The sequence below is a fragment of the Nannospalax galili genome, unplaced genomic scaffold, assembly GCF_000622305.1.
Source record: "Nannospalax galili isolate Female #2095 unplaced genomic scaffold, S.galili_v1.0 scaffold169, whole genome shotgun sequence".
In the NCBI taxonomy this organism is placed as follows: Eukaryota; Metazoa; Chordata; class Mammalia; order Rodentia; family Spalacidae; genus Nannospalax; species Nannospalax galili.
Window position 1 is genome coordinate 773206 of NW_008360327.1, and position 22285 is coordinate 795490.

The window sequence follows — 22285 nt, forward strand, 5'->3', positions numbered from 1 at the left end:
AAACCTCATTTAATTTTATGTCTTAAAGGGTTTATCCTGAGTACAATATTGTATAACTGTATTAATTTAACTGTAAACCTAAAAATTTACAGGCAATTTTGAAAGAGATGCATCTTAGCTCTGGAAATTGTTATTGAATATGTCAATGCTGTTGTGATGAATGCTTCTTCTAATTATGTGGTTATTAAATAAATTTAAAAAATCTTTTATTTATTATTTTTATTTTATGTGTATGCATATATTGCCTGCATGTAGGCAAGTGCACCTGTGCCGTGCAATGTGTTATGATAAGTTTTTACTATTACGGGACAGGCACTTAGCAAGGGTGGGTGCACAGGCCCAGGCACAGTAGTAGTGTATTTGTTACCACTACTATTATCAATATTGACTGAGGTGCCCAGTGGTATTTCTAGCTCCAGGCTTAATGTAACTCAAATTTCAGAGTAATTTGCTCATTTGTTTCAGTATCTGCCTAGCATTTTCTGGACGGTCAAGGAAAATAAATGAGATGCCATTTCTTAGCAAGTCAAGTCAGAACTCACCTATGAGGGTCATAAGCCCGAGCTCCACGAGGGGGTAGAACAGTCCTAGAACTCAGAGGAAAATCTGGCAACCCAAACTAGCAAAGGCTTGAGAGGAAGAGAGCAGGGATATGAACTCAGCCCCCATTAGACATGTCTGTGCCAGGCTGGGGGCTGGGACCTGGGTTCAACAAGCAGGGAGACAGCCCCACGGAATGGTGGCCAGTCTCCATCAGGGACAGAAGAGGGTGCTGTGGGAAGCCAGGGGAGCAGAGAGTGGAGCTGATGGGCAGAGGACCAAAAGGAGGAGAGTCTGAGGGAGGAATGTCCCAGGCCAGGGGGAGGCACAGTAAAGCCCAGAGCTCAGAGCCTGCAGGGATGTATGTTGCACCTTGTTTTGCAAGGGTGAGGGGATGCTGTGGGGGTGCCTATGGACAGTACAGGCATGGGCAGGTGAAGCTGGAGCAGAAAGGGAGTGAGGATGGTATGAAAGGCTTAAAGGGAAGGCAGAAAGGTCAGGCCTTACTCCCACTCCTACTGTAAAGTTCTGGGCTACAATAGGGAAGTGCAGAAAGGCCTGAACCATGCAGCTATCTTTGAGCTAATGAATCCCCTGATGGTTACAGGCTGGCCTGTGAAGGCACCAACTGTGTGGGACCATCTGTGCCACACACTTGCAATGGATGCTGGGAAGAGGGTACCAGGGAATTGGCCCCACTGGAATGGCTGACACCCCTCCCTGAGGTCCCATATAGGTAAATCACACCTGGGGACTCTCCAGTTTGGGCTGGGCTCAGTGCCCATGGTAGGCTCTAATGAACAAGTTTGAGCCTGGCTGTTCTTTGTCTCTCACTTTAGCATCTCGAGACCAGCAGTGGAGGGGCCAGCTGCTGCCCCCTGGTTTGTCTCATCAGGGTGAACTCCCTGCAGACCTACAGGTGTAGCAGGCAGAAGGTGGCTGCAGACCTGCTGAGTCATAGGCTGGCCAATCGGTTGCCAAGGCAACAGCCCACTCTGATTCTGTCCTTTGGGAAGTCTTGGCAACTGAGCAGTAGCCTGCTTCTGTAGGAACGGCTGGACACCTGGACTCCACTCCTCAGAGGGCAAGGCTCAGGAGGGCAAAGTTCCTGCTCTAGCCACAAGGGGCCGTAGGCCACTGCCCATAAATCCTGAGTGGTAGGATCTGTTCAGGGCCAGACAGATGTCTACTCTTAGAAAGTCTGGTCAGCTCCTGCTGGATGGGTGGGCCTGACCAAGGAAGTCAGGCCGCAGCTGATGAGCGGAAGTGACCCAATTTTCTGGCTTCAAAAGAGATATTGTCCGTCAGCATTAGAGAATCTCCCCTGTATGGCCATTTTTCACTGGTATAGAGCCTGCTTGTGACTACGCTGCTCATCTCAGTGTGCTGGGCCGACCCCTTTGGGAAGTGACACATGCATTCCCCACCAGACACCTGGACTCTAAGGCAGCACTGTCACCTGGACTCCTCAAGCCTCACTTCCCTTACTGGTGTCACCAGACATGTGCTCCCTGGGGACATAGGAGGGAGTGGAGATACCCAGAAAATACCCCCAAAGCACCCCTCCATCTTTCCAACTCCTGTGGTTATTTTAGCCTTGTCTGAGCACCATTTCTCTTGCCTCTAAAATGGGGGGAGACCATCCCTTTCGCCAGACTGCTGCTTAACAGGGGAGACCTATGCCACCAAGAGGAGTGGCCTCTGGGGATGGGAGGGATTAGAGCAGCTGTAGGACATGTGACAGCAGTAAAGCGTCCAGTCATGATGGTTATGTTTAGGACTGGGGTGATGGGGAAACAAGAGTAGGCGGTGAGGGGTGGAGGAAAATAAATAAAATAATAACAATAAATCAACTTCCAAAGTGGAGAACAAGTGGAGGGTTAGGATATGGAAAAATCAGAACTCTTAGATACTGCTTGTGAGAATGTAAAACATTCAAAGACTTTGGGAAATCTTGTAGTTCTTCAAAAAGTTACGGAGTTCCCAAATGACTTAGCAATCCCACTCCTTGGTATCTGCCAGAGGATCATAAGCAGGGACTCAGAGCCTTGCACACAAAGCAGAATTTTCCCCAAAAGCCCAGAGAAAATGATTCAACTACTCATTGATGGATGAATGGGTACATGAATGATGGTAAAATCTATATCGTGGAATATTATTCAGCTACAGAAAAGGATTGAAGTGCTGACACATGTGAACAAACGTTGAAAACATTAAGCTTAGAGAAAAGGGCACAAACAATTCTATTTCTCCGAGTTCCTAGAATAAACTTGCAGAAATACAAAGCAGATTGGTGGTTGTGTGTTGGGGGAGCTAGGCATGAAGGTGGGATTAGGAATTGATTACTTAAGTTTATACTGGGGTGACAAAGAGGCAGTGGCTGCAGACATTGTAAGCATGCTAAATGCCACTGATTTGCACACTTTAAAGTGGTTAATTTTATGCCATGTACCCTTTATCTCAATAAAAATTACTTTAAAAAAACTGCCAGGTGTGGTGGCGCACACCTGTAATTCCAGTACTTGGGAGGCAGAAGCAAGTGGATCTCTGTGAGTTCCAACCCAGTTGGTGCTACAGGGAGACCCTGTCTCAAAAAATCAAAACCAACCAACCAACCAAAGAAAAACAAAACAAAACAACAACCACAAATTTTTTTTTTTTTTAAATAAGAGGCCATTTGCCTCACACCCTGTTTTTCTGGAACCACATTTGTGTCCTGGGCCACCTCAGGCCCCAAGATCACTTTTTAAATATAATATTTTATTTATTTTTTTATTTTATGTGTATGTGTGTATTGCCTGTGTGTAGGTAAGTGCACCTATGTCCTGCAGTGCCTGTGGAGGACAGAAGAGGCTGTTGGATCCCCTGGGACTGGAGTTACAGACAGTTGTTAGCTGCCATGTGGGTGCTGGAATTCGAACCTGGGTCTTCTACAAGACCAGTCAGTGTTCTTAACCGCTGAGCCATCTCTCCAGCCCAAGATCACTTTTTAAAAGCAAGGCAACACTTGGTTCCTGGAGCTGATAAGGGCATGATAAACCACGGTGAAGTCCACCCTGAGACCAGTAGTTCCCAAAACTGGTCCCGGTGCTGGCAGCCTCAGCACCCTCTGGGAACGTATCACAACTGCAAATCCCCAGCCTCTCAGGCCTATCCAACCTTTTGATATTGCAACACAAGGTTATTTACAAAGTTCAAGCTCAAGAACTGTGCAGTGAACTTAAGAATTTCCAAAAAATACCTTAAGTTTATAATTTTGATTCAGGCCTCCATTCATAGCTAGTCTCCTCCGCATGCAGCTGTAAGGCTCTAGCTAGCTGTAGGTTGGACACACCTGAGAGGGAACTCCAGACCTACTGCATCAGAGACTGGGGCAGGCCCTGCCCTGGTGTTTAAGTAAGCCTCCCTGATGCTCTAGTTGGAGACCACTGGACTGATAAGCAGGCCCTCAGTGCCGCTCTGGAGCAGGCATGTGGTTGACTGGGAGGATGGAGAGTCTCCAGAGAAGCCTGTGGTCCTGGGACTGGGCAGAGCACACTGGACATAACCCCATCCGTCCTCCCCTCCCGCTGAATTTTTCTCATACAGCAAGACAGAGGCCTCCACCCACCCTGCCCCATGTGAATGCCCACTGACGCCCTTACCCTTCTCTGTCGATGTGAGGCAGGGGCTGCTTGGGCGTGTGTCGGATCTTCCGGTGGAACTGGGTGAAGTCCAGCTTTTCAGGTTGCAGGTCCCAGGTGGCACCACTAGAGGGCGAGGGAGGGTAAGAAATGTGAGGCAGGAAGGCAAGGGGCCTCTTTAACTGCAGGATGGACTGGAGGCTCGGGGTGCAGACAGGGAAGGCACCCACCCCCGAGGGCCTGCGTGGACCTCCACTCAGAATGGAACCTGAAGTATCAGGCCCTTACCTTTCCTCACCCCTGCCGTGCAAAAATGCATACTTTCTAAACACCAGTGTGGGCCGAATGCCCACTCCGCAGAGGTTCCTGCAACACCTCAGACTTTGTTTTATTCCTACATTTGAGAAGGGCTGGAGAAAGAAGGGAGGACACCCTTCACCACTGCCCAAAATGGCGACCAAGCATCTCAGAAATGGATGAGCGGAGGTGGCGAAGTAGGAGCCAGCTCCCTAGTTCCTGTCCCAGGAGGTCTTCCATGTTGGGTCTGCACCCAGGTATAGGAGTGTGTCCTCAGCTGGGCACCTCTGGGGATAGGGCAGACATGAAGGAAGGGGCCCGGTCATTCATGGCCCAAGGCTGCTATACCAAAATAACAGATACCATAGCAGGGTATTGTCCATTGGCGCCCTGGCCAATTCCACCACCGGGAGCCTTCTAGAATCTGAACTACTCAATCATCCTTTTGCGTGTGTGTGTGTGTGTGTGTGTGTGTGTGTGTGTGCTTGCACACATGCATGCGTGCATGTACACTGCTAAGGAGGGAATCCAGGGCCTTATGCACGTGTTGCAACCCTCCTACCACTGACTTACAACCCTAGTTCCCACCTTTCTGTAGACTCTTGGGTGGGAAGGGTGGGGAGGCTACACAGCTGCTCATCATGTGATGTGTGCCCTCTTCCATGTTCCTATCCTCTCCAGACCCTTCCTCTGCTCTCTCCCTCCCCTCCAGTCTTCCTTCTGCCCTCTCCTTCCTGTCAGCCCCTTCTTCCTTTCTCTGATGCTCCCTCTTGCTTTTCTCCCAGCCTCCTCTTGCTGCCCTCCTTCTGCAGCCTCACCCTCTCTGCTTCATCCTTGTTTCCCTCCACATCTTGATCAGTGAACTACTAACAATGACTCAGCCCCATAAGCCCTGATGACATGAGGCCCCAGCCAGAACTGGACACAGCAGAGAAATAGGAAATTACCTGAAAGAATCAAAGGTGTTGGCAGCCCAGATGTCTGTGCCCAGCATGTCCAGAGAGTTGTCTTTGCTGCCGTTCTATAAAAGACAGGGAGAAGCTGATATCACTTGCTGGGTCAGGACCCTGAATACAAGTAGGCAGAGGCCCACCTAAAGCCCAAGACTGGGAAGGCTGCAAGGGCTCTGCCTGACAGCGATGGCCCATCAGCCTGCATAGCTGGAGTGAGCCACCTAAGGGAGTATCCCAGCAGGTGCACCAGGAAGGACCAGGAGGTTCCTGCTGGGGACAGTAGCCTACCTCCAGGCATAGGCCCTCAGTGTGATGGCGTTTCACAGAGGTGTGCAGTCAGGACCCAATATGCCTGTATTTCTGCTACCCACAACCTACAGGTCTCTTCTTAAAGGCTCTGCACCCAGCAGGAGCTCCACAAGACTACTAATGAGCTTCCACCACCACTGCCTGCCCGGTGACAGTGGTTTCTCCCAGACCAGAGGCTCTGCAAAGCTAGGCACGCTACAGCATTTGTGAATGAACTTTAAATTTATTCATTTATTTATGTATTTTAATGTGTATGTGTGTTTTACCTGCATGTATGTAAGTGCACCACATGTGTGCAATGCCCACAGAGGCCAGAAGAGGGCAATAGATCCACTGGAACTGGAGCTATGGATGATTAGCTGCCATGTGGATGTTGGAAATCAAACCTAGGTCCTCTGCAACAGCAGCCAGTGCTCTTAACTGCTGGGCCATCTCTTCTCCAGCCTAGGACTGGACTTTTAAATTATTTAAACCTGACCTCCTGAGATGCCCCCACAGCCCAGGGCTGCCCCAGTGACTGGATTTCTCACTTTAACCCACTGCGGTCTGCATCCTCCAAAGCTTCCCCACCCCAAAGATAGAAAACATACTTTACTTGAAGCAACTTCTGTGGTTTGGTCACTGCCCTTTGGGTGATGATTGCCCCAACAGCTCTGCCCCCTGCCACACCATCATTCTTGCTTTCCCCACCCTGCCTGGTTTTCTTCATCATACTGCTTAAAAACAGTCCTTCTGTGCCTACCAGCTAAGCACGCACATGCATGTGACCTGGGAGCTCATTCCTAATGTAAACTAGTATTTGCAACAGAAATATTCACAGATGTCCTCAGACATGACCACACAGGAATTTAGCAGCGTATTCACAACAGTGCCAAGCTGGGAGCCACCCACAAGCCTGTCAACGGTTGACCAGGCAAAAGAGCTGCCATGTTCACAGATTGGAGTATTACACAGGAGTGAGAATAAAGAAATAACAACGTGCAACTGTATAAATTAACCCCATAAAAGGTGGAACAAAAGAACACAGACTATGTGACTCCATTTACATAAGGTTATAGGACAGACAAACAGCTACAGTTACAGAATTCAGATGACAAGGGGAAGGACACTAGGGGTTTTCGGGGTAATGTCCTGTTTAGTCTGAGTGTTCAGTCTGTGAAAAATCCACTGAACTGGACTAGCAGGATACATGAACTTTTCTCTACATGTGCTCTGGTCAGCTTAGATACTCAGTGGTATCCTAGCCTTCATTTTCAGATCCTCTTTGTGGGACTCATTTTACTGACATGCTAGTTAGTTTTTGTCAACTTGACACAAACTAAAGATACCTGAGAAGAGGGAACCTCAATTGAGAAGTGTCCTTTGTCAGACTGGCCTATGGGCATGTCTGTGGGGCATTTTCTTGATTGCTAATTGATGTAGCAGGGCACAGCCCACTGTGGATGGTGCCCTCCCTAGGCAGGTGGGCCAGGGCTTGTATAATAAAGGCAGCTGAGAAAGTCAGAGGAAGCAAGCCAGCAAGCAGCATTCCTCTGTGGTTTCTGCTTCAAGCTCCTGCCTTGAGTTCTTGCCTTGACTTTCCTCAGTGATGAACTGTGACCTGGGAGTTATAAGATGAAGTAAACTCTTTCATCCCTAAGTTGCTTTTGGTCAGTGGTTTATCACAGCAACAGAAAAGGAAACTAGGATAACTGATATCCATTAGGACTGGTCCACTCCTGGACTCACTGTTTCTCAGAGCCATTAACTCACCTGGGATGAGGTGCGATCCATATGTACCTGAGCAGCTACTGACAACACAGAGGAGGAGACCCCAGCCCTGCCCACAAAGCTGGTGTGAGATGATACATGCACAGTTACAATACAGCATAATCTGGGCTCTGATTGAGGTGTCACAGCAGCAACAAAGCAAAGGCAGTTCTCCCAAGGTGGTTGGGGAATAACTGCCCCCGGGCAGGGGATGGGCAGATTTCCAGGGTCAGGTGACCAGAGAGCCTGGGGCTCCCACAGCCTGCAAATATGGCAGACTGGCAAGAGCACAGGCCTGGGTAAAGGTGGGCTGTTCTCTGCCCACCACTGTTCTATCCAGAGAATCCAGCCCACAAGAATTCCCATCTTCTGTCATTCCCCTGTCTGCCTGTCTGATGACCATGGCCAGCGTCACTGGGTGGATACTCTGTGGTGTGTGTGTGTGTGTGTGTATTTAAATTCTGTGCTTACTGTCTTCTTCCCAGGAGGTAATGAGAACCTGGCTAGAAATGAACCTGACTCAAGCTCAGGGGGCTCTATCTCTTAAACCTTCAGTGACCAGAGATATCCAGTACCTTGGCAAAGAAGTCAGGTAAGTCAGTGGTTGGCTTGATTTTGAATTTGCTTCATCTTCTTCAGTACAGGGTGAGACCTCCTGGCCTGGCAGAAGGGTCCAGCACCCCAGCCTCACAGATAAGGCAGGAGCTGAGGACTGGGGAGAGGGAAGCAGTGTACCTTGACCTGTGCAAGCAAACAGGCTGTTGGGACAGACCACCTGGGGCTAGCTGACCTTGGGCAGGTTCCCTAGCTTTCATGGGCCTCAGGGATTAAAAGACGAGGACTTCCCCCTCCCTCTGGGCCCTGCCAGCCTGAAGCCTGGGGTGCTGAGTGTGTGTGTTTTAAAATTCTGTGTTTACTGTCTCCTGCCCATGAGGAGACACAGCATTAAGTCTTTGTTCATTAGATAGACCTAAGCAAAAAGAGCTAAGTAAAAATAAAAGGATGGTAAAGATAGGGCTTATCAAGTTTTCTTAAAGCCTTACCTGCAAGGGCACTTGTGTGAATGGAGCCTGCAGTGCTGAAGGTGTTAGGGTGGGTTGGTGGGTGAGGAAGGGTGGGTAGGAAGGCCTTGGCATGCCAGGATACACACTGTGTACTTAGGCTATGCTGATTCATAAAACAGATTATTTCTTCAATAATAGACCAATCCTGGATTGGAGAGATGGCTCAGCGGTTAAGAACACTGGCTGTTCTTGCAGAAGACCCGGGTTCAAATCCCAGCACCCACATGGCAGCTAACAGCTGTCCATAATTCCAGTTCCAGGGGATCCAATAGCCTCTTCTGTCCTCCACGGCCATTGCACAACACTGGTGCACTTACCTACATGCAGGCAATACACGCATACACATAAAATAAAAATAATAAATAAATTTTTTTAAAACTTTTGACTCTTCTGTAATAACAGTTAGCTTAAATAAAAAACATATTGTATAACTATACAAAACAGTTTTCTTTATATTATTTGCTGTTTTTGCCATTTTAAAAAATTTTTATTAAATTTCATTTTTATTTTATATGTATGAGGTGTTTTGCCTGCATGTATGTAAGTGCACCACATGTATGCAATATCTGTGGAGACTAGAAGAGGGTGTTGGATCTCCTGGAACTGGAGTTATGGATGACTGTTAGCTGCCACATGGGGTCCTCTGCAGGAGCAGCCAGTGCTCTTAACCACTGAACCATCTCTCCAGCCCCATGCTTTTTTCCATTTTTAAGTTTAAGCTTCCTTCCCTTCTCCTTCCCTCTCTCCTTTCCTCCTTCCCTTCCTCCTTCCCTCCCTCCCTCCCTCATCTTCTTTCCCTTGTGAAAACCTACGTTCCAAACCCACACAATGTGTCAGGGTCAGGGTCATGGCTGTCGCCATCTCTATATCCTGTCCTCTGGTCTTCAGGGGCAGTGGCCCACACAGAGGTGTCTTCTAGGACAACAGTGCCTTCTGGAATATTTCAAGAACTTGTGTGAGGCTGTTTTACAGATAACCTCTTCTTACATAAGTGGAAGAAGTGTGCACTGAAATACCAATAAAAGTGTAGTTCAGTGAAGACATGGCCAGCAACACAGTCACCTACAGCAGTAGGACCGAGGACCTACTTCATGCGCTGAGCTTCCACACTGCTGGCAGCACAGGACGCTTGACAATAGCACTGCCACAAATTTGTGAGTAATGCCTATGCTGTGACAACACAGTGGCTATGATGTTGCTAGGCAACAGGAAGTTTTCAGTTTCAATACAATCTCATGGGCCCAGTATGGTATGTGTACAGTTTGCTGCTCACTGAAACTTCATTAATGTGGCCTATGCCTGGTATATGCATATATACCATGCACATCATGCACATATCATACACACATCATACAGTCATACAACACAGATACCATACATATACATATCAAATATACCATATACACCACACGTATACATACCATACATATACCGCACATACCACATATATACATACCATACATACATACATCACACATATACACACTATATATACACATACCACACACAATATACATATATACACCATTCACTTGTACAGAGAGGTGACTGTGACCCTGGAGACAGAAAGGAAGGAGACCAGGGTTAGGTTCATTCCAGCATCTCCCCATTCTCTCAAGCCCAACTCTCCAGGTTCCACATATGGAAGTCTCTGTTTCCCCACTGCCACATGGGTAATGGGAAGAGGCTATGTGGCTCGGACTTCATCTTGTTTGTGGCACCTGTGAGGCCGTGCCGAGTTGCAGAATGTATGGAGCTGTCTTCCTCTTTGGGCCACAGTGTTTTCCCCAAACTCAAAAACACAGGGGAGTATTTGCTCCACACACAGCCTGCTGCACAAATCCCTCCTCCTGGGTCTAGCTTGAGCTCATCCTCCCTGTGGCTCTGCAGCTTCCTCAGTAGCTGTGGCCCCCAGACCTCCAGAGCGTGCAGAGAGAACACAGCAGTGCACACCTGAGTGTGAGAGCTGAACCCTTCCTGAATGTTCCCCAGGATGGCTCCCTGGGGTGCTCTAGAAACACTAATTCCCCTGGTTCTCAGATGTCAGAGTACATTAGAACAGGTCTGGAGGGGAGTGTTGGTGGTTCAAGTGTAGTACAGCTGGAATGGTCCAGAATTTGCCTTTAGAAACATGGTCCTCATTCTTTTGTATGTCTTTTTGCTTTAGGGTGGAGGGGGAGTTTAAAAAGGGGCTCCTTTATCAAATGTGTGGGACACACTGAGTTAACAGATCACCACGAGGTTAACGATAATTATTAAGATGTTAAATTTTTATCTGCAGTCTTACTTAGTGCCTTTATTGGTCATTGATGGATATTGATACTTCAAGTAGATGGAATGCAATATTTCCCAATATTTTTTATGCTGGAAATTTACCCCTCTTCCTTTTTATTCCAGAGAATTATGCAGGACTGGAGTTCTACAGACCCTCTTTTGGGAAACAATCACCTACTATGTTCTGTGTAACTGCCTTCCTCAGCTATGGGTCAGTTGCCCAATGGTAGGAACCCTGACCCCTTTTGTACTGTCTTGCCATTTCTCCTAACTGGTAGCCTCAGAACCTTAGATCATTCATTACAGACCTAGACTAAAAGCTCAAGCATGGAGACCTCTCCATTGACACCTTACTGACTTCCTCAGGAATGTTCTCCAGTTTGCAGTCCTATGTCTAGTATGCACTGCTTATTTTCTAGGCACAACTTGAGATCACACAGCCCTGAGATCACACAGCCCTTGCCTCCCAGATAGTTGAAAAGCCTCAATTCTGAGCTTTACCCAAAACCAGCATCCTTTTCAGGGGTTGTTTTTAGCACCTGACCATGGCCTGCCTTCACAATAGCCCCTGTGCTGGCAATTAGGGGCCCCCTGCCAGAGTGAGCCACACCACTTGCAGAGAGAGCTCACAGGAATAATGAGTGCTTGAAACTGCATGGAAAAGAACATGGAAAGAGGCCGCCATGGCCAGGGAGCCTGAAGCTGCATCTTAGACAGCCTGCGGTTGTCTCCAGCATAAATAAGGATGGACTCCTGGAAAGGCTGAGCTCACAGAGGCAGGCAGGCAGTGCAGACACTGACTCAGCCCTTAAGGATGGCCACACCACCTGGGCGTCTACACTCATCACAACTCTGGGAAGCGCATGTCCTCATTGACCCCATTATCCTGGTGGGAAAACAGAGCTGGTTCCCAGCATGGCCAGTGTCTGTGATCTTAGCTATTGCTCTGTGCAACCATACCACTTGAGAAAATTCCAAGCTACCGCTGAGGCCAGAAACTCTTATAGCCTCCAAACAGCAGGGACATCCTGTCCTATTGTTTGCTGATACTGGGAGTCTCCCAGCCTACCCTTAGCCACACTTGGAAAGTTAGAGTGGAACAGGGAGTGCATGCTCGCAGTGAAGGGAAGAAGGGCTGTGCAGGGTATATATGTGGTATCTCCAAGCATGGGTGGGTACAAGACACGAAGGAGCCCTGTACAGAGGGAGGGACGCAGGCAGAAAAAGAGTAAAAGTACAGTGAACTGCTGGGCACCCTGTTGCATGGCAAATTCTGCTTGTGTGTGTGTGGGGGGGGATTGGGGGGTGAAGGGTGATGACAGTTCCAAGCTGTACATTTAGAAACTGGGCAGAACCTGGCTGAATAGGGCACAGGGCAGCAGGAGGACTCTCCCTATGGTCAGAAGTGCTGCAAGTGATGCTCTAACTAGAGAATTTGAGAGTGCCTATTGGATTCACCCAGCATGTCTGTTGCAGTAGGTGGGGTGGAGGAGGGAGGCTGTTCTCAGCCCTGGTCTCTGGATCTAACTTCCCAGGAGTGGCATGCTACAGCCAGTCATTGGGTTGAAAAGGCCCTGGCTCCAGGCTCCAGAGAGAGAGAAGCAGGAGGTGCAGTCCAGTGCTCAGGTGGCTCAGCAGCTCTCCTCAGGCTCTTGTTTCCACCCCCTCCCTTCTTGAAACAGAATGTGGCCCTACAGATTTCACAGTGGATTCTCTTGCTTCTCAGCCCATGATTCCTAGGAGCTGTGAGGACTGTCCCCTGCCTCCTTTATCAGCTCACACAAGTGCATTAACACAGCGACTCATGTGCCTGCAGCTGCAGTTCTGGCCCCTTATAAGGTAAGAGGTCACAGGAATGGAAACAGCATTTATGGTGATATAATGCTAAGTGCCAAGGGATGATATATCCTCTTCTCACTCTTCTAGCTTTGGGGACACAGCACACAGGGCCACCTTCAGCTGGCAGTGTGGTTTGGAGTGACAATGAGAAAGTCTGCTCCCTGGGGCCCCAAGCAAGTCACTTTGCCCCATGGATTTCAACTTCTCCAGATGTCACTAGAGCACTTAGACTAGATAGGTAATTCCTGAGGGAGGACAGGAAGGGCAGCTGGACAAAGGAGAGAGGCTGATTTGTGTCAGATGTCACATGACACAAAACATTCAGGAAGCAAAAGACGCCCAAAATACCTCCTGGGCCAAATCTGAAACCTTACAGGCCAGTAAAACGGGCTTTGGAGTGACTTGGATGTATTCCATTAGAGAAGATGAAGGGACGAGTATAAAGACAAGTGAAGGGACCAGACCCCCAAGGGCAATCAGTTCTGTCCAGCAACACGTGTGTGTGTGTGTGTGTGTGTGTGTGTGTGTGTGTGTGTGTGTGTGTGTGTGTTCAGCACCAAGGACAGCACATATGCACTCTTGGGAAAGGGGGACCCAACATTTTCAGTCTCCTGCAAGGGGTCTTTGAGGCTGGAGAAGGGAATGACAAAGACCAGAGCTGAGTTTAGAAGAAACAGCCATTCCTTTCACTTAGGGGTTTCCTGTCTGCTTGTTCATCTCCCTATGCCAAAGGGCGGGGTGAGAGGGAGACCACGCTGAATGAAGCCTATGGGCAAGTTTATCACAGCCCTCCCACCCACCACCTCTGCAACTGGGCATGTGACTGAAGTTTTAAGTGAGCCATGCCATCTGTGACTGTCCTGTGCTGAGTTACAACACAAGCCATTCCTGGCTGGCTACCTGTCTTGCCTCTGCTGAAATAGTGGTCCCCATAACTGTCCCAGGTTCCCTATCACAGAAAGGCTCCCAGCAGAAGAGGGAAAATAAGTCTGCATGCCAAGGCCATCCCACCCTTCAAGGGCCCTCCTTGAACAAGGAGATCTTCTTTTAACAATTCCAATCCTGGTTTGTGTCTCTCCTGTCAGTACCAGACTCAAAATATGGAGGACTGGGCAGGACACAGAGACTCTAGGGCCTGGGACTGGCCTGGAGCAGAAGGGCGGTGGGCAGGCAGGGAAAGAACAAGTGTCAGGCATCCTCTCCCCTCCTCTGGGCATTTCCATTTAATTTGGCAATTCTGACAGGAGCAGAGTTATGCCTCACTGTGAGTTTAGTTTGCGTTTCCCCAATGACTGGTGATGGTGAAATGCTACAGAAGATTCTGAAGAATCAAGGTTTTATACTTAAATAGGCTAAGCTATGTTTAAATGGCTGCTTATTGGCATAGATTTATAAGAAATAATATAGACAAGACTCCTGGGACCCAGCTTCCCTCCATGGGGAAACTCCCCAAAATATATCTCAATATCACTTCCAAGACTGACATTGATACAGTTAAGGCAAGGACATTTCCATCACTACAAGGCCCCTTTTCTGGCCACTCCCACTCCTATTCTGCCTCTATTCCTTCTCTGCCCCCTGGTAACTACTACCTGTTCCTCATGTCTACAACATTACATGAATGGAATCATGGAGTATGCAACTTTAGAGAGCCAGATTTTTCCCATGCCTCATCACCTGGAGATTCACCCAGGGTAGTGCCTTGGCCACAGGCTACTCCTTCCTGCTGCGGAGCACCACAGTGTGCCTGACCACTTACCTGCTGAAGAATAGCTGGGCTGCTGGCAGTTTCCCACTCTTGCAGATAAAGCTGTTATAAACATTTGAGGGCTGGTTTCTGTGTGAACATAAGCTTTCATTTCTCTGGGACAAACACACAGGGGTGTTAAGTGATGTATCATATGGTCCTTGCAGGTTTCATTTTGTTTTTCTTTTAAGGAAACTGACAAACAGTGTGTGGAAAGGCTGTGTCATTTTACATCCCACCAGCACTGTATAAGCAACACTTTGCATCCTCACTCACACTCGCCTTTGAGTGTAGTGATAGCTCACTGTGTACTTGGTTTGCATTTCTCTAAGGGCTACTGATGGAGATGAACTTTTGTGTGCTTGTTTCTTGTCTGCAAATCTCAGTGTAGTGTCTCTCCTTGTATTTTGTGCTTTTCTCATTGGATAATTAAGGATGTGTTTTGAGTGCTCCTTCTATGTGCTAGACACTAGTCCTTTGTTGGATATGGGTATTGCAAATGCTCTCTCCCTTTCTGTGGCCCATCCCTCCTCCTTCTTCAAAGGTCTTTCCCAGGGCAAAGGTCTAATGGGTGAAGTTTGACTTAGCATCTCAGTGTTGGCGTCAACCATTGATCCTTTTCACTGTTTGAAATCTTCTGGGTCAAATTAAATGACAAGTTACTTTTGACAGAAACGAGGCCATCGTTGTGTTATGAGACCAAATCCTGCTTAAATCTCTGTATCAGCTACCTTGTGGAGACATGACTTCCGGCAGGAGCAAGAAGGTCAATGGTGAAAAAACAAACGCCAAAGCAAAGGAATGCTCTAACTGTGACAAAGGAAATTCCTCAGAAATGAGGATGCTTATCTTTAAAAGACTGGGTAACAACTCAAAAGAAAAGAGATGTAGTGTGCACCCAGCCTGTAGTATGAGTCACCAACTCAAGATCCTCTGAGCCCTTTTCTGAAACCACATAATGACTAGTAAAAATGGCAACTGATAAGCCAGACATAGTAGCACATGCCCATAATCCCAACACTCAGGAGGCTGAGATAGGAAGATCATGAGTTCTACGCCAGCCTGGGCTACTGAGACCTTGTCTCAGAAAAACTGCTCCATCCAGCAGGGTCTCAGTAGGTTGCTTTAAAGTTACAGGATTACTTATTACATAGAACCATCTGGGCCATTCTGACATGGGGCATCGACTTTATCAGTATAGAATATCAGAGAAAAATGTAAGATATGCCAAGTACATGGACAGGGACAGGATCAACAGCAGCTCCAACATCTCAGTCCAGCAGACACCCCTGTGCTCACCATTTTCAGCCCCTTCCCTAGTGCTACACAGCATGAGCTATCAACACTACTGCTTTTGCTCCTACCACCCTACCGCCCAACTTCACACCTTTACTATGCTTTCCTTCATCTTCTCTCTTTCCTTCCATATGGCCAAGCACCCTACCCATTCCCAAGGGCAAGGATCAAGTCTCACATCTTTCCCAGAGGCCAAAAGGGCCACTCTTTAGAAGGGCAGCAGTTCCTAGGTTCACATACATTTGGGGGACTTCACATGCATTTCTTTACCCCATTTGGTTAATGAATCTTCACTTTACAAGCAGGCAGTGATCCAGAAAGTTCCAGCTGTTGTGTGTCTGCTGAACACTGAGCTCATACCAGTGCTCAATAAATACCGACCGCACAGAGAGAAGTGTTGTGAATGTAGACAGGGTATTTCTTCCTTATCCATGGAAGGAGCTTCAAAGACTCAGCCATCAAGAATACTAATGATTTTCTAACTGGTGCTGAACCATCCTACCATTGCTAGAGGGTGGCAGGTGAGAAGGCTGTGTTTGCCCTTTACTGGGGACAGAGGTACTGCTGTTTGAGGTTCTCTTGTACCTGCCCCATCCCATCCCCCAACTCTGTCATAGTTTCACTGACAGACCAGCCTGCATGTTGGAACAGGTCTAAGAACAGTGGAGAAATTGGAAAATCCAGACCAATGCCAACATCTTATTTGGCAGAAGAGGTACTTGGAAGCTGTGTCACTCTGGGGTCACCTTGGGGCAAGGCTCCTTCATTTTCATGATGGGATGTCCTACACCTATCATTCTGGAGAAGATGGGATTACAGGTCATCAGCCACAATCTGACATCATGTCTCACACTCCCCAGCTTTCCCAGGGTTTCCTGTGCTGTAAACTGTCTGATAAGGAGGTGTGCTGATCAGGTTCCCAGCAAAGATTCCCTCAGATACCAATCTTGCTCAGAAGCCTTCACCACAGGCCTGCAAATCCTTCAGGCAGGAAGTCTTTCTCAAGGTTTCATCAGAGGCTCTACTGCTTTTTACACTTTTATTTCCTTCCCTTGACACTTGGGAGCAGACGGAGAAGAGCTGCTTGCTCCTGAGCCCTTACAAGTTTTCATACAGCTTCAGTTTCTTCCCTGAGTCCTGAACCCTGGCCTGTACATGGACAAGGTTTCCAAATGCACTACCGCTGCTCTCTCATTCCAGGGTGTCTCCTCAGCCATCACTACGGCATTCCTCTCCTGCAGGGACAGGCTGGACATGTCCCATCATCCTCACCAAATGACTAGGGGTAAGTAGCCTGTTGTAAAAGGAGCCAGGGGTGGCATACTGCCAGACACAGGTGAAACCCAGTTTCTGGCAGCTGGTTGGCCCACCTTGATGTTCTCAACTCTTCTTCCTACCTCAAGGAACTCAGGCTACTCTAGGCTGGCTGAAAGCATTCAGAGACAGCAACTTGTTTTGCATTAGTTGAAATGACCAAGGAATAAAGACACTGCCTGATTTAGAGAAATTACCATCCCAGCGCATGGCTAATTCCCATAGGTATTACTCCTGGCCCCAGTTCAGGGTAGGGCAATGCCACACAAGCCTCCTAGGCTTGTATAGGACTGCTCTACCTCCCTATCCCAATCTCCTTCTGCCAACCTCCACATTCCTGGCATGGGTGACTTAATTGTGGCAGTCAGGAGAGCCAGAGCATCCAGTTAGCCGTATCTTGACAGCCTCAGTTTCCTCTTAGAAGGAATTTTCCTCATAGGTAAATGTAGTTTTGTTTTTTTTTTTAAGAGAAACCTTATCATCCCATTGGCTCCAGAAAGCTCACAGACTCTGTGTGGCCTGGGGAAAGGGTCTGTTAGCCAATGCCCATATTGCTTGGACCTTAGCCAGCTCAGTGCTGACTCAGCATCATTACTGAGCCTAATGTAGGCAAGGTCCAGTCAGGTAGACTGGGATGTGGAACCAGTGGTAGTTCCTTTCTTAGGGTTGACTGGCCAAGGGTGTAGATGTGATATAAGGAATTGCTTGACTGTGATATGAGCTAGCATTAGGGTTATCTGTCTGGACAGCAGGATTTGGTGAGGAAGAACTAGGTAAACTCCTGGAGTGAGAATGTCAACTCCCTGGGCTCCCCTCTGTCAAAGCCCACTGGAGGACAAGTCCAAGCAGGGCAGCAATAGCCAGCTACCAGGGGCTTTCCTGTGACAAGCTCTGATCCCTCCTCAGAAGGCTTCCAGGGATGGTTGCTGTAGGAGAAGAGTCAAGAATCCTGGAATGAGGGGACTGGTTCAGCAGTTAAGAGCGTTGGCTGCTCTTACAGAAGACCCAGGTTTGGTTCCCAGTACCCATATGGTGGCTAACAACCGTCCATAACTCCAGCTCTAGGGGATCCAATGCCCTCTTCTGACCTCTGTGGGCATTGCATAACACAGGTGCATTTACATACATGCAGGCAATACACTCATACACATAAAAAATAAAAATAAAAGATTTTTTTTTTTAGGCCAGGCGTGGTGGTGCACGTCTTTAATCCCAGCACTTGGGAGGCAGAGGCAGGTGGATCTTTGTGAGTTTGAGGCCAGCTCGGTCTCCATAGTGAGTTCCAGGACACCTGGGGCTACAAGGAGACCCTGTCTCAAAAAGACAAAAAAAAAAAAAAAAAAAAAAAAAAGATTTAGAAAAAGAAAGAAAGAAAGAAAGAATCCTGGAATGAGACCCAGAGCAGAGCTCTCAATGGTGGGGCACAGAGATGGCAGGAGCTCCCATGGGCTATGGATAAAAGTCGCCCTCAAGAGGGGTAGAGTAGAGAGGAACTAGAGTCCGCTGGATGTTGCTGAACTGCCAGACTTTCCCTAAACACCTACCTGGGCTGGGAGCAAGAGAGAAACCAAGTTCCATCTTGTGTCTGACATAAGGTGTTCCTGACCTCAGGAGGCCTCCTTTAAACTTGGGCCATGGCTACTCTTACCTCCCTATGCAGGGTGGTGTGGCACCTGGACTCTACCTTGGCCTTCTGACCTCTCCACTGCCCTGTGGACATGTGCACCTCCTGTTCTGTGTCTGGAGCTCCTTTCCACCTGGTCTTGTCTGTCTCACTGAGGGTGATGCCTTTGAGGGAGGAGCCATAGCATCAGGTATGCCCAGGGCCCCATGCCAGGCCTCTGTCTACACTGGCTCTGAGCAGCTTTTACAGTATAAGAAGTGCCCATCTAGATGTAAGCAAGCCAAGCCTTCCCACTCCAAGCACAGTCACTGGGGAAAGGGGTCCTCCTGAGATGCCAAGGTATAGGGCCATATGGTGGCTCAGTGGGGGTTCATCAGGGCCCCTACCACTCCTGCACGAATCAGATGGTACCACAGGTCAAGTGGTAGCAATGCTAGTCACATCAGAGAAGAAGGTAAGCTAACATTCAGACCATCACCTCCTGCCTAGAGCTTCTGATCTTCAGTAAACCGGTAGCTTGGTTCCACCAGTCAAGAAAGGGTCTCATATGAGCATTTCACAGTTTCTTCTCCATGTCTAGTGAGGCTTCACTCTGAAGAAACCTGCTCATCCCAAGTGACTATACAGCCCCTTCCCAAAGCAGGGACTGTGGTCAGCTGGTCCTCACATTGTCAGGGTACTCAGTGCACAGAAAAGCTGCACATAACCCCAGTGGGCGACAGCCATCCCACGAGTCCCACCCTACTACATCACATAGACCAATATCTGCATCCACTTCAAGTGGATGAAATGATGGAGCAAGAGCAGCTTAGAGGGGACTGGTACAGGTGAGGGGGATGGAAAAAGGTCCCTTTCTTAGCCCCTGGAAACCCTGTCTGGAGTGATGGGACAAGGGGTAAGAGCAGGGAGAGTGGGTTTAGTGATAAACAGGAGAGAATGAAGGACCTTATCCTGGAAGCTTCCAGAACTAGACACCTACTAACCAAGTAACAGGTAGTTCTTGTTGACCAACCCCTCATCTTGTCATCTTGTGAAAACAACCTTGCCTAGAGCTACAGCCAAGCCTCCCCTTGCTGTTTGAAGTAAAAGGCATCTCATAGGGCATTCCCAAACAATATCAGAAACTAGAGACAGCGCCACTGAACTACAAGGCTTAGGCCAAGGTGAGGGCTTCAAGGAGAACAATGGGGTCCCTGGTCAAAGAGGTGGCAGACAGGCTGTAGCAGGGCAGATGAAAGTGCTCAGGGTACTGGGCAGCAAGAGGCCCAGTATAAGGTACAAGTTCCAGCTTGGCTAAGCCCCACTCCTCTGTAGACCCTCCAAGGCCACCCAGGATCCCCTGGTTTTCATCTGAGGAGGCCAAGATCTAAGAAGGAAGGACTTGATCACCAAGTTTGTGGCAGAGCAAATCCAGAATCCATGGCTCCTGTCCCCATGCTGAGTTGTTGGGTTTGTTTGTTTGTTTGTTTGTTTGATGACCTTTCTAAGCCCCAAATAAACAGCAGTCTCTCTGTCACTGAGCCATGTCTCCAGCCCCATGGTTTAATATGCATATATGGAAAAGCCATGATGAAACCACATGATTAACATAAAATTAAAAAGAGAAACAATTACACATACAAACAAATCTTGTAATAAAAGTGAACCACCAGTATAGCTGTCTCTCTACACCATGGAGCAGCAATAGCCTTGAAGCCTAAGAAAGATCCAGAACTGAGGACACTAAGAATCTTCCCTTTTAGTAGAATAGAGAAGCTTTGGGGGGGGCCGTATTGACTTGATTTTTTTCCTCTGTAGTGCTGGGGATGGAAGCCAGGGCCTTGCCCATGTTAAACAAGTGCTCTACAACTGAGCTACACCCCGAGAAGTGGGTTAGTTCTAATCAGCACAAGGGACTGAGGTAGGACCAAGCCTGTGGGCCAGGCTATGTATCCTCTGTAGCAACTGTAGGATCAGGAAGTCTGAAGTCTGAGTCTGAGGTGGGGCTAAGCTAGAACAAATGGTTTCTTCAGCTTCTAACCACATAGTCTCCCACAGGTAGGGACATGGTCTTAGTGAGACCAGCTAGACCACTGGAAAGGCACCCTAGTGACCTGGATGCCCCTCCAAGAGCATCTACCTCCCTTCCTTCCTGGTCACACAGCCCCTGGGGACCTCCTGGCCATGTAAGCAGGCCTTTGAGTGCCAGGATACTTAGGGCAGGGAAGGGCTAACCAAACCCCCAAACAGCTGTGGACTGGGGAGGACAGGCCTCTAAGCTCCTCCACAAGTTCTCTTGGCCCAGCCCTCTGCAGATCTGGAAAGGGGATCTCCAAAGTACTCCATTAGCTTCAAAATCCCGAGTCTCAGTGCTTATGGGGCCCACCAATGTCACTGCCCACACTTCCAGTTTGCTCATTTGACTGCCACACAATCTTCCACATAAAGATAAGTCACAGAGCATCTCTCCACCCTCCTCTCAGTGGACATCTAGGCTGTTATCAGATGTATATCATGACATACAAGGTTACTGAAAGGCAGTCTGAAGAATCCGTATTGAGGTGAGCCACTCCAAGGTGGCTAGGGAATTAAGGGAGGGTTCCCAGAGGCACTGGACCTTCCCTTCACCCATCTTTCTGTTTGCTCCTTTTAGGAGTCACCCAAGGGCCAGCCCAGGGTTCCAGATAAGCTAGACATGTGACAACCTCCAGATGAAGCACAGAGCTGGTTCCCTACCTGTTGTGGGGGGGCTCGCCCTCTGGAGAAGGAACAGCTGCCATCCAGCTGCTCGCTGCAATCAGCCGTCCACTGCAGGGTAGAAAAGAGGGGTTAGTGACAGCAGGACACACAGGCTTAGCCTCAGTCTGCCTGGCCTCCAGCAGAGGCATTAGGAAATCTAACTGGGCATTTCAATGGCAAATCCATTCCAACCACCAGCAGGTCCAAGGTGGCCTATCAAAACACTACATAAAAGTGACCTCTGGGTATGTATCTGGGGTAGCCATGCATCTGGCATCAGAGAGGAATCCCAGACTGGCCTCGAAAGACTGGCTCAAGTTGGGGTGTGTCCCAAAGTGTGGCCGACTACCACATGCACATGAGTCCCTAGAGTGTGCCATGTGGAAGACCCTGGGCCTTACCCTTCATCACCGATGTAAAGTCTACGACACTGGGATCAGAATTTTGACAAACTCCAAAGAGATGCACTGGAAGACACTGAAACCCATGTGTTCTCTCTCCCATGCTTAGTTCTGTCATATGTGAAATGGGCATAGCAACGCTGGGCTACTCTATGAAGCTGCACAGGACCATTGTCACTGTATAGGCATACTGAAGTGGCCCTCCTTTGCCAAGTGCTAGTTAGCCACATTTAGCTGTCCTTCTTAATGTTTCTGTGCACTGACCTTAACCTTCAATCCATATGGCATGCAAAGTGGAGAGAATGCAGCCCAGTCAGAGCTGAGTAAGGATGGCTCCAGGCTAGTGCAGTTATATTGTAGCTGGGGACGACAGCCTCTTTTGATAGTGGGCCAATGACAGGAAAGACCTTTCAATATGATTCTGACATTGTAGGCCAAGTTTAAGTGCACGCCAAGGCATCTGCTACCATGCCAGGCCACAGCCAGATTTTTTTTTTTTTTTTGGTCTTTTTGAAGCAGGGTCTCCCTGTGGCCCCA

The 22285-nt window shown here is 48.4% G+C and overlaps 1 protein-coding gene across 5 annotated transcripts in view; it reads right to left on the reverse strand.

Moving 5' to 3' along the window:
* Ctif (cap binding complex dependent translation initiation factor) overlaps positions 1 to 22285 on the reverse strand; it is a 301545-nt gene that overhangs the window by 192123 nt on the left and 87137 nt on the right. For all 5 annotated transcript variants that reach the window (XM_017796323.2, XM_017796324.2, XM_008825890.3 and 2 more), the window contains exons 3-5: positions 21345 to 21416; positions 5408 to 5481; positions 4185 to 4289 (exon numbers count right to left, since the gene is read on the reverse strand). In XM_017796323.2, the coding sequence (XP_017651812.1) occupies positions 4185 to 4289; positions 5408 to 5481; positions 21345 to 21416 (251 nt within the window). The remainder of the gene's footprint in view (positions 1 to 4184; positions 4290 to 5407; positions 5482 to 21344; positions 21417 to 22285) is intronic.